We start from the raw sequence: 17,431 nt of genomic DNA, 5'->3' as shown, positions 1-17,431 counted from the left end.
CTCCTCACATCCCTTAATCCCGATCGAACCCGTGCTGTTGGAGAAAATGTCAAACCCTCCGGTTTCTCTTTCGGCGAAGAATCTGGTGAGATCTGCACCGATTTCCCCTTAGTAGCAGCATCCACCGACGGTTGATTAGTTGCTCGCCTCAACAACTCATACAGATCTGAGAAATGTTGCAGAGTCTCTTGGTGTTGCTCATCAACCATAGCTTCCAACCGCGTCATCCTTCCCTCCAATGAACTCCCTCCTAGATCTGGTTCCTCCATTTCCTTCTTCGTCGCTTCTCCTGCTTGCGATCTCATTTCCATCATCTTTGATCCGAGAATCGTCTTTTCTCTGATACCTTTGATACAATAAGAACCACAATCGCACAAGAACACAAACAAATCACTGAATAATCGATTTAGTATTCATGAAACACCAAATCAACAATAAGCCAGCTTTCAAGATGAGAGAAGCCCAACATAAATATTTTTAGAGTTTTTTTAGAAGATTTCTGAAAATGATTCCATAGATGAGAAATGAGAACAATCACATGATTTAAGTGTTTCCTTAACGGACTTCTTAGCCGCTTAATCCACACCCTCCACGTGTCTGCTCGAGATGAACCGACTTATTTGGATGCCCTCGCACGTGCCACCTCCCACGTGTGGTTCTGCATCACTAAGGCATTTCGAAAGGGAAAGTGTATTCAAGTGGATCTCTCCTATAAAGAACTCCGATGATGATTCAGTTTCAGTTTGGAGGTTGGGTTTGATTTCTTCAATTATGCTGTGATTGAAGCCTCAAGGGAGCAGGTTGGGGTCAGATTGATGTTTCAAAAACGAAGTTAGTCTTTTCGCAGGGCAAAGTCTTCTTCATCTCATCTTCTCATTTAGCCTCCTCACCACTCGACGATCTCTATCTTTTTTTTTTTTTTCCATCCTTTCTCTATCCCAGCATTACGGTGAGAGTAATGGCAGCAACCATCGAAGAGGAAACTGTGGTGGCTGTGAATGGAGGAGAGGACATTCATGATTCCAGGGAAAGATTTCTACTTAGATACTTTTTGCGAGAATGGGAGATTGTTAAATCACTTGTCGATGACATTGTCGCAAATGGCCGTGTCGTTGATCCTTCTTCTGTTCACAAAATCCGCTCAATCGTACGTACGCTTCTCTTACTCTTTTTAGCTACTTCTTCTTCTTCTTGTGTGATGATTCCTTTTCCCGACGTAGTTTGTTTTGTTGTCTACATGTCTTGTATTTTGTTCAAAAAAAAAAAAAAAAAGTCTACTTGTCTTGTAGATGGATAAATACCAGGAGCAAGGTCAACTAGTGGAACCTTACTTAGAGGCCACAGTTTCACCACTCATGTTAATCATTCGCTCTAAAACACTTGAATTAGAAGCGAAACCTGATGAAGTTGTCGATATTATCAAACCCATTTGCACCATTATCTATACTTTAGTTACTGTCTGTGGGTACAAAGCTGTTATCAAGTTCTTTCCGCATCATGTATCCGATTTAGAACTCGCTGTGTCACTTCTGGAGAAATGCCATACCATGACTTCTGTTTCATCCTTGAGGCAAGAAAGCACTGGTGAAATGGAGGCTCAATGTGTTACTCTCTTGTGGCTTTCCATCCTTGTGTTGGTCCCGTTTGATTTTTCTTCGGCTGATACAAGCATTGCAAATTATAAGAGCTTCTGTGGGGACGATCTTGCTCCTCTGGTATTGAAGATTTTGGGTTTCTGTAAGGACTATCTGCGCACTGCTGGCCCTATGCGCAGGATTTCGGGATTGCTCCTCTCTAAGCCTTTTACGCGTCCGGATATGGGAAAGGCATTTAAAAGGTCTGATTCTGTCACTCATAAGTGCTAAAGTTTTGAGTTTTGTTTATGTGTTTGTTCTGGTTTGAACACTTGACTTCATCAACAAAATTGTTCGGAATACTCAGATGAACAAACTTATCTTTGTTGCACTGTGGCGTTTCTGTTTCAGTTTTTTTGAGTGGACACATGAAGTTTTATCTTTTGAGGAAGATAATCTTGTGAACAACTTTTGCTTGCTTGGTGTGATGGAGGCTCTGGCAGCCATTTTTAAGGTTTTTTTTTATTTTTCTGTAACCTGGAGTTATTGCTGGTTTTGATTACTTAAGTTTTCGTATCTTGCATCTGGGTTTATATGTCTTACTAACATTGGCAGACTGCTAGCTGAGAAGTGTTGCTTGAAGCCCTTCCTAATGTTTTAAATGATGTGAATGTGCTAAGCAAATCAAATGCAGCAACTAGAAGTCCTCTGCTTCGCAAGTATTTGATCAAGTTAACTCAGAGGATAGGGCTTGTTTGTCTTCCTCATCGCTCACCTTCCTGGCGCTATGTGGTAAATAGTTAAATACCTTTTAGTATGTATAATTTAGTGTAAATAGTACGTCATGTGTTTTAATATTGTAGAATTTCTGGTTATGCCCATAATTGACATAATCTCATTCTCAAGTTAGTCATCTGAAACTTGTTTCTTGAATTTTTATGCAGAGTCAAACCGGCTCCCTTTCTGTGAATATTTCGACCCAAACGGTGGCGCCCCCTGATTATGCTGTCGTTGTCGTCTCACAACCAGAAAGTTCAGATGACCAAGAGGATGAAGATATGGATGTTCCTGAAATCTTAGAACATATAATTGAGATGCTACTCTCTGGTTTGAGAGACACGGTATGTTTAGTGGGTGAGATACTATTGTTAGGCTATTTACTAGAGGTGGTCACATCTCAACTTATACAAGTATATTATTGCTATATGATCATCTGAGTAAAATTACTCTGATATGCACCAGTTAACACTTAAAATACAAATATATATTTCTTGGATGCTATAAATCTTTGTATGCGACATGAAACTCTCTGCTTCCACCCAGAAAATCTCACGTGTTACTAGTATTTGCAAGCATTTTCCTCTAAATCTTTTTACTATGGGTGATTTACTCAACTGTTATCCAAATTAGATAATATTAACAGAATCTACGAACAAAGATTTTATTATTAGAATATTTCGGATATTTTCAAAATACCCAGCGTGCTCTTGTTTTATGTTACTGGAAAAAACGTAATTACAAAAATGTCATTGCTACGTTAGACGCCACGTCAAAAACGCTGACGTGTAGTAATAACTCAGTTATAACGCGTTACAAAGGTATGTTGCAGCTGAATTATAGGTATATTCCGGCTGAGTTATGGAAAAAAAACATTTGAGTAAGAGTGGACGGCTGAGTTAGAGCATAACTCAGCCAAGCGTTACGGCTGACTTATCAAAATCTGGCTGACTTATCAAAATCTGGCTGAGTTAGAGCATAACTCAGCCAAGCGTTACGGCTGCCTTATCAAAATCTGGCTGAGTTAGAGCGTAACTCAGCCGTCCTTACGGCTGAGTTTTCACCCGATGGTTGAGTTGTTAAAATTTTGGCTGAGTTATCACTACGACACGGCTGAGTTATCATTACGACACGGCTGAGTTACCATTTTCCGACTGGATGAGTTATCGTACAACTCAGCCGTGATAGGCTGACTTATCGTACAACTCAGCCGTGATAGGCTGACTTATCGTACAACTCAGCCGTGATAGGCTGACTTATCGTACAACTCAGCCATTCGACGGCTGACTTAGTAGCAAAAGATTAATTACTAGAATGTTATTCAGTTACGGCTGACTTATTAAACGATACGGCTGAGTTACATATTTTCAGTTGATGAAGCGGCTGAATTTGGCAGCAATTTTTTTGCTTTTTAATTACTGTAATGTTTTTCATGTTGTGACTGAGTTATAATTTGTTTGATGGCTGAGTTTTATATAGACTGAGTTATTAATTGTTTGATGGCTGACTTGCCACGTCGGACGCATCATCCATGTCATCTTTTTTTTTCCTCCGGAAATAGGAAATGTCATTCGACTCTTGTTCTTTAACTGGTAAATAAGTGAACTATTTACCTTCTTCTTCACCTTGTTCTTATACTTCTTCTTCACTTTTCTTCTTCACCTAGTTCTTTCTACTTCTTCTTCACCTTGTTCTTCATTTTCTTTCATGGATCCAGTTCCGATACTAATTGTTTTCGGTAATTGGGTAAAGAAACAGAGATATGTATTTAACACCAACGATAGGGGGTGTATAGTTATGCAGATCGATGGTGGCATAACACACGACAAGCTTGTGGAGCTTGTTCTTGAAGACTACGGATTGAACGCGTTTAGCCATGAGCTAAAGTTGAGCTACATGTTCTCGAACAAGGCACTGAAACTAATGGCGCATGATACTCCACCAGTTTTTGTCTCCAATGATCGACAGTTGCAATGTTTTTTGGGGCTATGGAAACACGATCAGCTACGTCTCTGTGTAGAGTTTTCGGCGAAAGAGTCTACAGAAACTAGTGGAGCTAGAGGAAGTCTGATTCGGCCAAGCAGTGAATCGAAATTAGAATCTACATACGAAGTGTACGGTGGGAGATTTGAAGGCACTTGTTTTGATTATGGTAAGATCGTTGACAAAGAAAACCAAGAAGAAGAAGAAGCTGTCGAAGTAGCATCTGACGAAGAAGAAGACGATGAATTTTCAACCCGATTTGATTTTTTCGACGACTCCGATATATCAGCCATTAAGGATTTATAAATCACTATAACTCAGCCGTCACATGAATCGAAGATACCTTTCGTTTTCCCGTAAATATTATAACTCAGCCGTAAAGTCATATATATCAGCCATTTACTTTCATATTGTTTCTTGTGATAACTCAGCCATAAAACACTATAACTCAGTCGTAACATGAATCGACGAGACCGTTTGTTTTCCTGTAAATATTATAACTCAGCCGTCAAGTCATATATATCATTCATTTACTTTCAAATTGTTTCTTGTGATAACTCAGCCATAACTCACTATAACTCAACCGTCACATGACCTTTCGTTTTCCGGTAAATATTATAACACAGCCGTAAATTTATATATATCATCCATTTACTTTCAGATTGTTTCTTGTGATAACTCAGTCATAACTCACTATGACTCAGCCGTCACATGACCTTTCGTTTTCCCGTAATGATTATAATTCAGCCGTAAAGCGAGATTTTGGTGGGAAACCATTAGTTAACCTAATAATAGACATATTTCCATTCTAAATTTAAATTTTGAGTTATAATAATTTTATTATTCACTTATTGGAGAAATTCTTTTAGAAAAATAAAATTCTAAATTTGAATAATAATTATTTAATTATTTGCAATAATATATTGTGATAAAAAACTCACTTTATGAATTTATTATGCGTGTGGATTTGAGCAGACACATAATTAGTGATTTTTCGCGCTTCCCTAACAATACTTTTTGTGACATCGAGAGACGTTTTAATACTTATTAGGAATCTGACAGAATAAAAGACCCAGGAAAGAAAGAAGAATATGTTTTCATATTATTGAGAAGACCCTAAACCGACCAAACCGAACCGAATCGGAAATAATAGACATATTTCCATTCAAAAATTTAAATTTTGAGTTATAATAATTTTAATATCCAATTCTTGGAGAAATACTTTTAGAAAAATAAAATTCTAAATTCGAATAATAATTATTTAATTATTTGCAATAATATCTTGTGATAAAAAGCTCACTTTATGAATTTATTATGCGGGTGGATTTGAGCAGACATAGAATTAGTGATTTTTCGCGCTTCCCTAACAACAATTTTTGTGACATCGAGAGACGTTTTAATACTTATTAGGAATCTGACTGAACAAAAGACCGAGGAAAGAAAAAAAAATATGTTTTTATATTATTGAGAAGACCCTAAACGATAACTCAACCATAACTTTACCATAACTCAGCCAACCCTCAAATTAGAATGACTATTTTTTCTATTATTTTCGGTTAATTACGGTTATATTCGGCTTGCTATCGGTTATATTAATTTAATCGATCTAATTTGGATTATTTATGTTATATATTCATCTAACCGACACATAACCGGAAATAACCGAAAAGTAATTTCAAAATTTTTTAAATTTTCAAATGGTTATCATATTAGTATATCCAAATTACCACCTTAAACCAAACACAATATAACTAAAACCAAACTGTTATATTAAAACTCATAATGTTGGAAATATGAACCCTAAACCTCAAACCCTAACCTTAACCCTAACCCTAACCTCTAAATGTCATGTTTTGAATGTTTTACACATTTTGATCAGATTGTGTAAAAATCAATCTTTGTCTATAATTATTACTTTTTATTGCTTATAATAATTGTAATATTCATTTTTTCATTCTATATTTTAATTTTGAGTTATAATAATTCTAATTGATAAATATTTCATAAGTCAGCCGTTTATGTAGATAACTCAGCCATATCAGTCAATTGTTTGAGAAATACTTTTATTAAAAAAAAATTTAAAAATTCAAATTCAAATTTTGAATTCCTTTTAAATAAAAAATCGTTAAAATCTCATTTATTACGCGTGTGGTTCTTAACAATAAACATTGTTTGCGCCTCCCCAACAACACTTTTTGTATTCTCGAGAAGGTATATAATAAATTAATATATCTGTTGCATAACTCAGCCATAACTTTACCATAACTCAGCCAACCCTCAAATTAGAATGACTAAATAACCGACCAAACCGAACCGAACCGAAAAAAATATTTTTTCCATTTTGGTATTTTTGAATTGGTATGTTTGGTTAATTTCGGTTATATTCGGCTTACTTTCGGTTATATTAGGCTAATCTACTTAATTACAATATATTTTGAGTTATTTATGGTTATATATTAATCAAACCGACCCATAACCGAAAATAACCAAAAAAAAATTTGATTTTTTAAAAAAATATTCAAATGGTAATAATATTAGTATATCCATATTACCACCTTAAACCAAACACATTAAGACACATTAAAACACATTAGAACCAAAACAAAAAAACAAATAATGTTACTCATCTGAACCCTACATCTCAAACCCTAAACCCCAACCCTAACACTAACCCCTAAACGTCATGTGTTGTATGTTTAACACATTTTGGTGAGAATGTGTAAAAATCAATCTTTCTCTATAATTATTATTTTTTATTGGTTATAATAATTGTAATATTCATATTTCAATTGTACATTTAAATATTGAGTTATAATTATATAAATTTACAAATATTTCATAAGTAAGCCGTATAAGTCAATAACTCAGCCATCACTTCATCACTTTGTCAGAATTTTTTTATTTTTTATTCGAATTTTGAGTTCAATTTTTTAATTATTTTATATAATATATTGTAAAAAAAACTAACTTTATAAATTTATTAAACGTGTGGATCTGAACAGACACAAAATTATTGTTTGGATTTAGCCATTTAATCTTTTCACATAGCATGGGAGATTTTGATATGCACTTCGAATGATATTTTTTCGAAGTAATCATGTGATTGCAGAACTTACAGCCTGTAAAACTGAAAAGTGAAACGCAACCGACATTGCTCAAAAATAAAAATACAATCAAAGCTGCCAAATTAGGTCTGTACGTTAGCTTCTTCCTGTAGTCAGCAAGATCCATAACTCTCTGAGCAAAGGTCTGTACGTTGCTCAGGTCAACTGGTGATAAATCCTGGCCTGTCAACAAGTAAGAAAATAACCGTCTCAGAACAATTGATACTAAAAACACATTTATTCATTGCTATAAAAAAAACACGGGCGTAAAGAGAGTTGTCATTAACTATCTTCACTAGCTCGGGGAAGTGCCACGAATACCATTCCCTGTAAGAACATTGTAAACCGTTCAGCTACCAATATTTCTCAAAGGTAAATTGCAACACAGAATCTGAAAGGGAAAAGCAAAAAACAAACCTGACTCTCATGGCAAAGGAATTGATATCCTTGTCAAGGGTGTCAAGGAGGAAAATAGCTTGAATAACCATGTTATCCACTCAGTTAACATTGAACTTCACCTTGGCTCTGCTGTAGCTATGAGCTAATCCAAGCTGAGATTTTTCAAGATCACCAGGCTACATAAATAGAAAACGTTTATGAGAACACAAACCAGAGGTTACAAACAAAAAAAGACAAGAGAAGGCCTTTAAATACAAAGAAGGATAGCACACCTTTAGGTCCTTGATGAACCTATCAAAATGCTGGCGTACACCCGCTTGCTGGGGTCACCAGGTGGGTAACGCTCATGGTTATGGTCGTCATAGACAATCTTTGAGTAAGGTGTCTTGACAGCTTCCACGGTGGCTGGGACTTCCGAAGCAAAACCTATCTCATTTCCTTGAGCAAGAACTTGGGAAGAGAAACCTGAAAATCCATGAAACATTAATATATTCACACACTAAGGCAAACTTTGTTTTTGATCAAGTGTTTAACAATACCTAAATATCAAGCAACGTTCAAGAAATGACAATGGAGAAAGGACTACCACAATCACGACTTGGCATTAATGTTATGGTTCTAAAGGAAAACATAAGTACAGAAAAGTGGAATCCATGAGATAAAAGACTAATACTAACAGACTTATTCAAACAATCCTAAAATCAAATTCAATGATAACTAAACTCTATTTAATGCAAAAACCAAGGTAACAAATTCAGTGATCAGATTCCTCTTCATTATTATAGAGATGCTTTCAAAACTCTTAAGCTAATATGACAAACGTAGCTCTCTTGGTTAACAATACTAAATTTCAGATTCTTCTACTGATGCAAGCTCCTGCCTTTAAGCTGCTAATGAATCCGCCAAACAAAGTATAATTAGCTAACATGATATCCCCACAGACGATAAAACATCAATCTCTCTAATAACAATACAATTGATGGGAGACTCTTACTCAGCGAGTGCTAGTGATCCTGAAAACGATGACCTGTCTCTTTTTATTCTTATCAAGACTGAAGTGGTAACTACTTTACTGAAAGCTCTTGATGACTATTCAGTTGATAACAGAGGTGATGTTGGTTCTTGGGTTCGTGAAGCTGCAATCCATGGACTTGAGAAATGTGCATATATGCTCTGTAAGAAGGTCGAAATGAACTCAGCGGGTGATCATAACAATGATTCATCCTCGCTTTTGGATTCAAATCTCGCTAACCATCTGATTGGAGGTATTGTAAAGCAAGGAATGGAGAAAATGGATAAATTAAGAGAAACCGCTGCAAAAGCTCTTCAAAGGATTTTGTATCACAAAACTGTTACTGTCCCTTTCATACCTCATAGAGAAACACTGGAAGAAATTGTTCCCAACAAAGCAAGCTTAGAATGGGCGGTATGCAGATCCTGGAGCCTTCTTGCGTTGCTTCTTATGTTTCCTATTGTTTATCTGACTATAAGTTATCTATTCTTTTGTAGGTTACGGAGTTCTCGTTCCCACGCTTTGTTCAGCTATTGAAATTCCATTGTTATAGCAAACAGGTAATGTCTGGATTAGTAATATCAATTGGAGGGTTACAAGAGTCGCTTAAAACAGCTTCACTCTCTGCATTACTGGAGTATGTGAGCGAAGAAGGTGAAGCTAAACAACAACAATCTAGAGAATCTGCGATTTGTGATGACATCGTCTGGATACTTCAAGAGTACAAAAAATATGACCGAGTTATTGTACCCTGTCTAAAAGTAAAAACACCATTGTCCTCTACTTTACTGTGTCAATCCTGAATATTTATGTTTAACACTTTTCTTTTGACACAGACAATTCATGAGCTCTTGGACAAGATATATCGGAATCAAGAGGTTGGTTTTATAGTTTTACTTGTTTCAATTAGATTTTGTCAAAGCTTGTAGATTCCACGTAAAGCTTATGTGCCATTTGATTTCAGGCTTATACGTTGGGTTTCTACACAAGAGTCATGGATTCCTTAGCCATCGAACTAAGAGCTTCAAAGAAATTCGAAAAGGTAGAGGCAGGAATTGGAATACTTGGGTCTATTGCTTCTGTCTCAGAACTCATCAGCACTCAAGCGTTCTCTCATCTTCTACAACTCCTTGCCCACCAATATCCAAAGGTTCATGTGAATTCTCTGCATCTCAAACTCTATTTCAGAAAGTTCATGTTGCTTACATGAATATATTGTTTTCACTTGATCCAGGTCCGAAATAAGGCGGCTATTCAAGCCTATCTAGCGCTCCTTCAAAACAAAATCTTAGTACCAGAGGACAAGATTGAGAATGTGAAAGATATATTATATCAGACAGTTGGGATGCTGACATGGATTCAACCCAATCTCAGAGGTTAGAACTGTGTGAATTGACTGGTTTAGATCATAAAGTAGTGTTCAGGACAAGAAATAGAAGGGTGACTAGGGATATCATGACGGCTTTGGACGAGAATGCGTCTTACTCAGCTCTGGTTGATTCCTCTGGCTTGTGATTGGTAAGCATATATATGCATGGTCCTCGAGACAATTTTGAATACTAAATTTTCGTTTTGCTTTGCTTTTCACAGTTATACAATGCAATAGTCAAACTAAATTATGCAATAACATCAAAGAAAACACCAACATTCATATAAGACTAACAAAGAAACTAGTGGTTAATTATCATAGCGGCAGGTAAGGTTCCCAAGCACAGTTGTGTAAGCTCTTAAGATCTCGAATCATACTGCAACTTGGTTTTATCACAAACATATTTCATCAATCATCATACCTATCGTGCTTACTTTGCAATCCAGAAAAAACAACCACGGTCTGGACTACAGTTCACTTCTCTCCTTAAAAAAAGAAATCATCCATGATACTATTTCCAATAGCACCATTGATATCTTCTTCGGATAACTGTGATCACTGGTTTACCCAGTTAGTTCCTTGTAACTACTCCGTAGAGTCCTGGATTTTGTATTTTATCATCAGTACTTCCAACTCGATATACTTTTATGAGTTAAATTGCTTACCAGGAAATGATGATGTTATAATTAATGAAGTAAGCTTGTGTTTCTGTTTTTGTAGCTCACCTTGTGCAAATCATTTTTCTTGATCAGTAAAACTTTGGTCCCGATGAAGAATTTTATATCATGTTTCAGGGGACACTGAAGACGCCATATCTAAGGGCAGTGTTCCGAGATTACAAAGTGGAAGAGCCATACGTGTATTAGATTCTGGGTTAGTGGGATGCTTATGAAAGAAGAATTCTCAGATATATGATGGGATAGATATTGTTGAGTTATTGGACTGACTGAAAACTTGCTTATTACCACGAGGATAGAATTAGCCTCCAGCTTGTAAAAGTGAAAGCTCTAAAGGAAAGAGAACTGGTGAGGAAGCATTTTAAGTCTCAGATGATAGTCCTACAGAGGTATGCCAAACATTTACTTTTCACTGATGGATCTGGTAGTGAATTTACAGAACTGATGATTCATAAGTGCACTGATGGATCTGTTAATGACTTTATTGAACGTCATGTAGTTTTCGACTCTTAGTAAGATGGGTAATAGTTTAGATTATGATCTATGGGTGATAATGGGGACTCAATCGTCTAGCTCCTTAAATCTTGGTGCACTCGATTTGTTGATATTGTATAAGGACTTTTTTGTTTGAATTAGACTTTATTGTGCAAACTGTTTTATCATTTTATTTCTTCTCCTCTGCTCTCAATGCATCAATGTGCTGAAAAGGAGCTGCAACTATACTTAGATGCCAAAGGTCCATGTGAAGATTTTAATGCGATGGAAACGTTCGTTCGAAAGTCACACAAGAATCTCCAAGTAAACTTTTAAAAAACCTCTCTGTTTACCATTCAATTTAGGTCTGGTCTCTGAACAGTACTCAAAGAATGATTAAAAAGACTCTCTCTAAAAGCTATAAAGAACATCAAAGCCAAAATCACTAGGAAAGGGAAAGCAAGATGAAATAAAATAGAGAAACACAAAGTAAAACCAGACTTGGAAAACACATATAAACATCTAAAGATGTATTTTGCTAACAGGACAAAGACCTGGTGCAGTTTTGGGTTGTTCCTGCGGATTCGTCTGGGGAAACCGTGAGACTCGATCCTCGATCTCCATTCTATTGAAAGAGACAACTTGAGTCGCATTAGTTCTTTCAGCGGAAGCCTCACTAATATTTCCTCTATGACGTCGTCTGGTAGTGATGATGGAGCAATCCCTTCCATTTCTTCCTTCGTTTTTTTTTTTTTTTTTTTTTGATATGCAGGAACGAAAGGAATGCCCCTTGTTTTTTTGTGTAGTTTAAATTTGGTTCATTTCTATGCTTTTACTTTTTAGCAATGTTAATTTTAATTTTTGGACAAAGAATAGGATTTTCATTAAAAAGTAATATAGAAATATGCAATATAATTAGTCCAGATTTTCTAGTATTATTAATCATTATTTTTGGAAGGAAATCTTATTTTTAATGATACACATAACACATGTTACTCTAATAATAAACCCAAGACAAAACCAAACAAAGGCCTAAACCATGGCCACCGCAAGTACCAACACTAATTCAGATTAAAACCACCGACCGACCATTGAAACCCGATTGGCTGACCCAAACAGATTTATTAGCTTTCTAGAGGTTTTGAAAAATTGTTCCTAAAGTAAAAAAACTGTGTGAAGTAAAATGTAAAAAGTAAAAAGTTGTGTGAAGTGGATGAAATGAAACTAAAAGAACCTTCATCTTCTCAAATCTGACACTCATCTTCTCCGATCTCCATTGTTTCATTCGACTCAAGCTTCTTGCTTTTTCCTCTTAAGATCAATCGGGCTAAGCTTTGTTTTGTCTTCGCTGTGACGTAGTTAAAAAAACCCTAAATCTCAGAAAAAATCGAGACTTGTTTTCTAATGGCATGCCAAATTCAAGCTTCACGCGTCTCCCCAGTTCTGGAAATTGATAAAGGTCTCTCCTTTATGATAAATGTCTTCCATAGGAGAAGAAGAGCTTCCTCCATTACCCTTACTTCATTTCCTTATCCCATCATGAAAAGGTACCGTTTTTGCGTTTCACGTTTCGATTCTGTGCATAAAATCATCATCATTGGTTTCAACCTTGCAAATATTTTGAATTTGAGGCGTAATCATCATTGGGTTTGATTATTGAAAAGTTTCTTCATTTTGTTCAATAGTTTTCAGATGAGGAGACCAAACCGGAAAATAGCGTTTGCGTTAGACACAGGTTCTTCTGTTCCTGTTCCTGGAGATAATGATGGAGGAGGACAAGAGATGAATGGAGACAGGACCGGTCTCGGTAGCACTCGATTGGGTAGAATTGCGATCGCAGGAGGCAAAGAGCTGCTTGGGAAGATAAACTCTGCAAGAAAAAACTTCCCAATGAAGATATTTTTGCTGCTTCTTGGTTTCTACACTGCCAATGCATTGGCTACGATTCTTGGACAGACCGGTGACTGGGACGTGCTTGTTGCTGGAATCGTCGTGGCTGCGATCGAAGGAATCGGTATGCTTATGTATAAGAGACCCTCTTCTTCAATGTTTTCAGGGAAGTTGCAGTCTTTTGTTGTGTTTATGAATTTCTGGAAAGCTGGTGTTTGCTTAGGTCTCTTTGTTGATGCTTTCAAGTTAGGCAGTTGAAATAAAGCATCTTTCTCTTCTTCTAGATGAGTAATGTTTGTGTATATATACATTTGTTACTACTGTTTTGGAGATTCTGTTAAAAGTTTCAGTATGTATGAGAATGCAAGTCTTGTTCTTGGTAGATTATAACCCCAATCCTCATTTATGCATTATATAGTGAAATCTCACAACTTACAATGCTTTCCTGATCTATGCTTCTAAGAATAAAGAGTGTTTACAAGTAGGTTAAGCTTTGTTTAGGAGGAACTGAAGTTTCTGGAGAACTAATTGCTCTCAGACGGTTTCTTGCAAATCTTAATGGGAAGCCAGAGGTTGCCAGAATCCAGACATATGTTGTGTGCCAACCGTGTCTCGTCATTTCTTCAATCCCAAATTGTCTCAGATTGCGTCCCCTAGTATCTGATTGGTCCATCGAGGCTGCCTGTAGCAAACTGAGAGATACAAAACAAAAATTAATGACTCAAACTGCATCCCAAGTACGTCCATGTTGATATTAGATGTGAACATGTGAAAAGAAGGGACCTGTTGAACTATTGGATTAGTTGACGTTGTAAATTCATGTGTCATTCCTTGCCAAACGATCTTTCCTTCATACAGAAACAATAACCTGAACGGAAGAAGAAACACAACTTTCCTAAGTGATGAAGCCAAAGCTGCAAAAAGCAAAAAGCATATCTTGTAATATGGACTGAAATCAGAACCTGTCTACAGCTCTTTGAATGGTGCTATGTTGATGTGTTACAACCAGATAAGACGCAATTTTTCCAGGTTTTCCAACTGCATCATCATCCGTCATGTGAACAGACCGTATAAGATCTTCAACTACAGTTGAAGCAATTGGATCGAGTCCAGCAGTTGGCTCATCGTACAAGAGCACCTAAGAAAAGGCAGCGCATGATCAAAGTAACTTCAAAACCCATAAATGAATGCTTAATTTTCGCCACATGATAAGTTAAACTTTCATCATGAACTATGAGATGCAGGAGTCGAGCCTCTAGAGAAGAAACAACATGAGCAGATCTTCAGATTACCTCTGGCTCTATGACCTCTTTTGTTGTATCAAAAATTAGTGAACGAGCTAAAGCAACCCTTTTCTTCATTCCACCAGATAGCTCAGAAGGTAATCGATTCTCAACCCCCTGATCTTATTAGAAACAAAAACAATAATAAGCTGGATGTGGACTATTCACCAGGTATTTAACTAGCCTATGTTATGAAGGTTGTACTGAATTAAGATACCTTCAGTCCAACAGCTGCTAAGGTTTGTGTCACAAGCTCAGATATTTGATTCTCCGGCATTTTCGATCTTTCATAACTGTAATCAGTTACCATAGACAAGTTTAATCAATATGTCTAAAAACAAAACAGCATCCGCAAGGCAAAAAATGAGGCTATATAGGACGTTAAAGAATAACATCTTACAGTAGAAAACCAACATTTTCACGAACTGATAGAGAATCAAAGAGAGCTGCACTCTGAAATACCTGTGTGATAGAAAAAAATGCCATTTATATACACAAACTCGAAACAAATAATCCACGACTCATGATAATCATATCTCAGAACAGCAGTTACCAGGCCAATACGAAGTCCTGATATTTCCTCATCACTTATCAAACCAGCTCGTTTTTTTCCTCGTATATAAACTTCTCCCTGAAAACCAAGCATCAAAGACAATCCATAATCTGAAGGTTATGATCTGCCAGATAGAGTAGAGACAGTTGCAGACCTTGTCTGGAGCAAGAAGTCCAGCCATGATCTTTAAAATGGTTGATTTCCCAGTCCCAGAAGGACCGATCACCCCAACAGCTTCCCCATGTCTAATCTGCATACACAAAAATTGGTTAAATGTTTGTGTGACTTTCAAAATCTGAAGATCCAAGACAAGTAAGAGAAAAGATAAATATACACTAAAGTTCTTTGCAATTCCCGGGACTTTCAAGAGTTCAAAATATGATAAAACAGCTTACTTATCATCAATTCAATGCTACAAATAGCCAAAGCAGTACACTTTATATGGCCAGAGGTTTGTCAATAAGAGCAAAAGAGTAGCAAAGAAATTCGCTAAGGTAGTCTAGACTGACAAAAAGACGTGAGGAAGCCTAAAAGCTAACGCCTTACAAGATGAGTAACACCATCCTTTTTACATTGGATTTAAGAAAGGGTAGGTAGTAAGTATGCTCAATGTACCTTAAAGCTAACACCTTTCAAGATATGCTTTTCCCCAAACGATTTGTAAACATCTCGACATTCAATAAGAACATCAGAATCATTCTCAGGCTCTCGCTGTTTACGCATACCTCCTCCTCCTGACTTAGAGAGACTCTGCAGATATATATCATCAGAGTATCAAAACATTTAGACAAGAGACCCCAAGTTCCAACCAAAAAAATCACAAGTATTTAAGGCAGATTCCACCACAGTCCACGAAATTGCTTTGGAGAAAAACAATGCAAGGAGCCAAAAAAGACAAAACAATTGATAGCAAAATTGTAAAAACAAAATCAATACATCGAATTTAGTGGCATCGTTGTCCAAATTCTGAGGTGGAGCTATGCAACAGCAAGAGACTTTCCGACGAAACGAGATAACACTCCTTCTTGGTACAACGACGGACCGACCAGAAGAAGAAGAAGAACCATCATGGCAGTGTAAACTCGGACGAAGCAACGACGAGGAAGAAGAAGAGGATAACGAAAGCATGATTGATTCTTGTGGGTAGATGAGATCCTGAAGAAATCGAATTCGATACCAATTTGGGAGAAACCCAGAATCAAGATCGATCAAAGGTGTGGACTTTGCGGCGAAATTTCGCTTTTTTTCCCCCTTCACCGACGAAAGCGAGTGAGCGAGATATCAATCACATTGCCATTTTTGTAATTTATTTATTTTGTGAGATAGAAACGAAATTGAGAATGATGATGAATGTAATAATACTTTTTATTTTTTGCATTTTTCCAAGTGTTGTTCATCAATTTATCCGAGTGGTATACGGACAACCCGAATTTAACTGGATACCAAGTTCTTTTTGTTTTTTGTTTTTTGACAACAAACGAATCAGCTCAAAAAAACCAATTAGGGGGTAAATTGTTTACAAACAAAACATGCTACAGAGATAGACGCACTTGGCGTGCCAAAAAATCCGCACTTACATTCGCATTACGGGGAACGAGAGATAGGGAAAAGGAAGAAAACTCCGCTTGATCTATCTTGATGTCGTCGAGGTAGGGGGTGAAAGCCGGCCAGTCGTGAGGAGAAGACACCATCTTCACCAAGTCAGAACAGTCCGTGTAGAAAGCCACGTCCCGATAGTCATGTCCGATCATGCACCGCATAGCCCAAATGAAAGCTTCTACTTCAGCATGTAGAGGAGACAAACTTCGTCGGAAATTGGTTGCTCCCATGTTTGACCTCGAATCTTGAGAGGAAGAACAAACCCAACCTGCACCTGCAAGAGCGTCAGTCGCTTTCCAAGAGCCATCAACGGAACACCGATAACCCATAAAAAGGTTGGGGAGGGAACTGGATACCAAGTTGGAAAATCCAATACAATTGTTTTTTTTTTCTTTTCTTTTCTTCTAATAACAAGTTTGAACCACCACTTCCTTCGTGAGGACAGTCTGGTGGAACTGTTCGGGTTTTGACATAGACCTGACGGTTCGACACCTTAAGAAGATATCACGGAAGTATCTTCTGCACATCATTTACCTTTCCGAAACTAAGCAGCAAGATGATTACATCTGTGACAAAGTTGTAAACTAAGATTCCCCAATTATGTAACAGTTCCTCATTTAGGTCTAAGTCGTGGTTTAGTAGTTTTCTGGAAGTCTTCTGTTGATGTTTTAGTTCTGTTTCAGTCTCCTAATCTTGTAGATTGCTATGTCAAAAGTAATAGAAATGAATCTATTTTT

At 36.8% G+C, this 17,431-nt stretch overlaps 4 protein-coding genes and 1 pseudogene across 5 annotated transcripts; 2 read left to right on the top strand and 3 right to left on the bottom strand.

The window, feature by feature from the left end:
• Nucleotides 1–673: 673 nt before the first annotated feature.
• Nucleotides 674–2,859, top strand: LOC104701137 (tubulin-folding cofactor D-like). Its single transcript, XM_087458778.1, has 5 exons — nucleotides 674–1,147; nucleotides 1,290–1,837; nucleotides 1,986–2,088; nucleotides 2,190–2,366; nucleotides 2,519–2,859. Exons 1-4 carry the CDS (start codon nucleotides 959–961, stop codon nucleotides 2,199–2,201), a joined length of 852 nt encoding a protein of 283 aa, XP_087314904.1. The 5' UTR covers nucleotides 674–958; the 3' UTR covers nucleotides 2,202–2,366; nucleotides 2,519–2,859.
• A 4,540-nt stretch (nucleotides 2,860–7,399) lies between these two features.
• On the bottom strand, nucleotides 7,400–8,442 carry LOC104701136 (nucleolar protein 56-like; annotated as a pseudogene). Its single transcript, XR_015561981.1, has 6 exons — nucleotides 8,424–8,442; nucleotides 8,205–8,302; nucleotides 8,110–8,157; nucleotides 7,856–8,013; nucleotides 7,726–7,765; nucleotides 7,400–7,621 (listed from the first exon to the last, which is right to left on the bottom strand). The product of XR_015561981.1 is annotated as a nucleolar protein 56-like (transcript).
• Nucleotides 8,443–12,469: 4,027 nt separating this feature from the next.
• On the top strand, nucleotides 12,470–13,641 carry LOC104701134 (ycf20-like protein). Its single transcript, XM_010416774.3, has 2 exons — nucleotides 12,470–12,916; nucleotides 13,055–13,641. Exons 1-2 carry the CDS (start codon nucleotides 12,774–12,776, stop codon nucleotides 13,515–13,517), a joined length of 606 nt encoding a protein of 201 aa, XP_010415076.1. The 5' UTR covers nucleotides 12,470–12,773; the 3' UTR covers nucleotides 13,518–13,641.
• On the bottom strand, nucleotides 13,636–16,471 carry LOC104701133 (protein TRIGALACTOSYLDIACYLGLYCEROL 3, chloroplastic). The gene is made up of 10 exons (XM_010416773.2): nucleotides 16,032–16,471; nucleotides 15,711–15,845; nucleotides 15,250–15,345; nucleotides 15,096–15,173; nucleotides 14,943–15,004; nucleotides 14,760–14,835; nucleotides 14,552–14,659; nucleotides 14,222–14,397; nucleotides 14,043–14,127; nucleotides 13,636–13,951 (listed from the first exon to the last, which is right to left on the bottom strand). Exons 1-10 carry the CDS (start codon nucleotides 16,221–16,223, stop codon nucleotides 13,913–13,915), a joined length of 1,047 nt encoding a protein of 348 aa, XP_010415075.1. The 5' UTR covers nucleotides 16,224–16,471; the 3' UTR covers nucleotides 13,636–13,912.
• Nucleotides 16,472–16,627: 156 nt separating this feature from the next.
• Nucleotides 16,628–17,023, bottom strand: LOC147941311 (uncharacterized). Its single transcript, XM_087458464.1, has one exon. It carries the CDS (start codon nucleotides 17,021–17,023, stop codon nucleotides 16,628–16,630), a length of 396 nt encoding a protein of 131 aa, XP_087314590.1.
• Between the last annotated feature and the right edge of the window lie 408 nt (nucleotides 17,024–17,431).

This window comes from Camelina sativa, chromosome 7 (genome assembly GCF_030686135.1).
Source record: "Camelina sativa cultivar CO46 ecotype springtype chromosome 7, ASM3068613v1".
Lineage (NCBI taxonomy): Eukaryota > Viridiplantae > Streptophyta > Magnoliopsida > Brassicales > Brassicaceae > Camelina > Camelina sativa.
This window is presented reverse-complemented; position numbering and strand designations above follow the sequence as displayed.

Coding starts and splice junctions, on each gene's coding strand:
- LOC104701134 (XM_010416774.3), top strand. CDS start 12,774: ATGGCATGCCAAATTCAAGCTTCACGCGTCTCCCCAGTTCTGGAAATT. Junction 12,917..13,054: donor CCTTATCCCATCATGAAAAG/GTACCGTTTTTG, acceptor TTTGTTCAATAG/TTTTCAGATGAGGAGACCAA.
- LOC147941311 (XM_087458464.1), bottom strand. CDS start 17,023: ATGGGTTATCGGTGTTCCGTTGATGGCTCTTGGAAAGCGACTGACGCT.
- LOC104701137 (XM_087458778.1), top strand. CDS start 959: ATGGCAGCAACCATCGAAGAGGAAACTGTGGTGGCTGTGAATGGAGGA. Junction 1,148..1,289: donor TTCACAAAATCCGCTCAATC/GTACGTACGCTT, acceptor CTTGTCTTGTAG/ATGGATAAATACCAGGAGCA. Junction 1,838..1,985: donor ATGGGAAAGGCATTTAAAAG/GTCTGATTCTGT, acceptor TTTCTGTTTCAG/TTTTTTTGAGTGGACACATG.
- LOC104701133 (XM_010416773.2), bottom strand. CDS start 16,223: ATGCTTTCGTTATCCTCTTCTTCTTCCTCGTCGTTGCTTCGTCCGAGT. Junction 15,846..16,031: donor ACGATGCCACTAAATTCGAT/GTATTGATTTTG, acceptor ATATATCTGCAG/AGTCTCTCTAAGTCAGGAGG. Junction 14,398..14,551: donor AAGAGGTCATAGAGCCAGAG/GTAATCTGAAGA, acceptor GCCTTTTCTTAG/GTGCTCTTGTACGATGAGCC.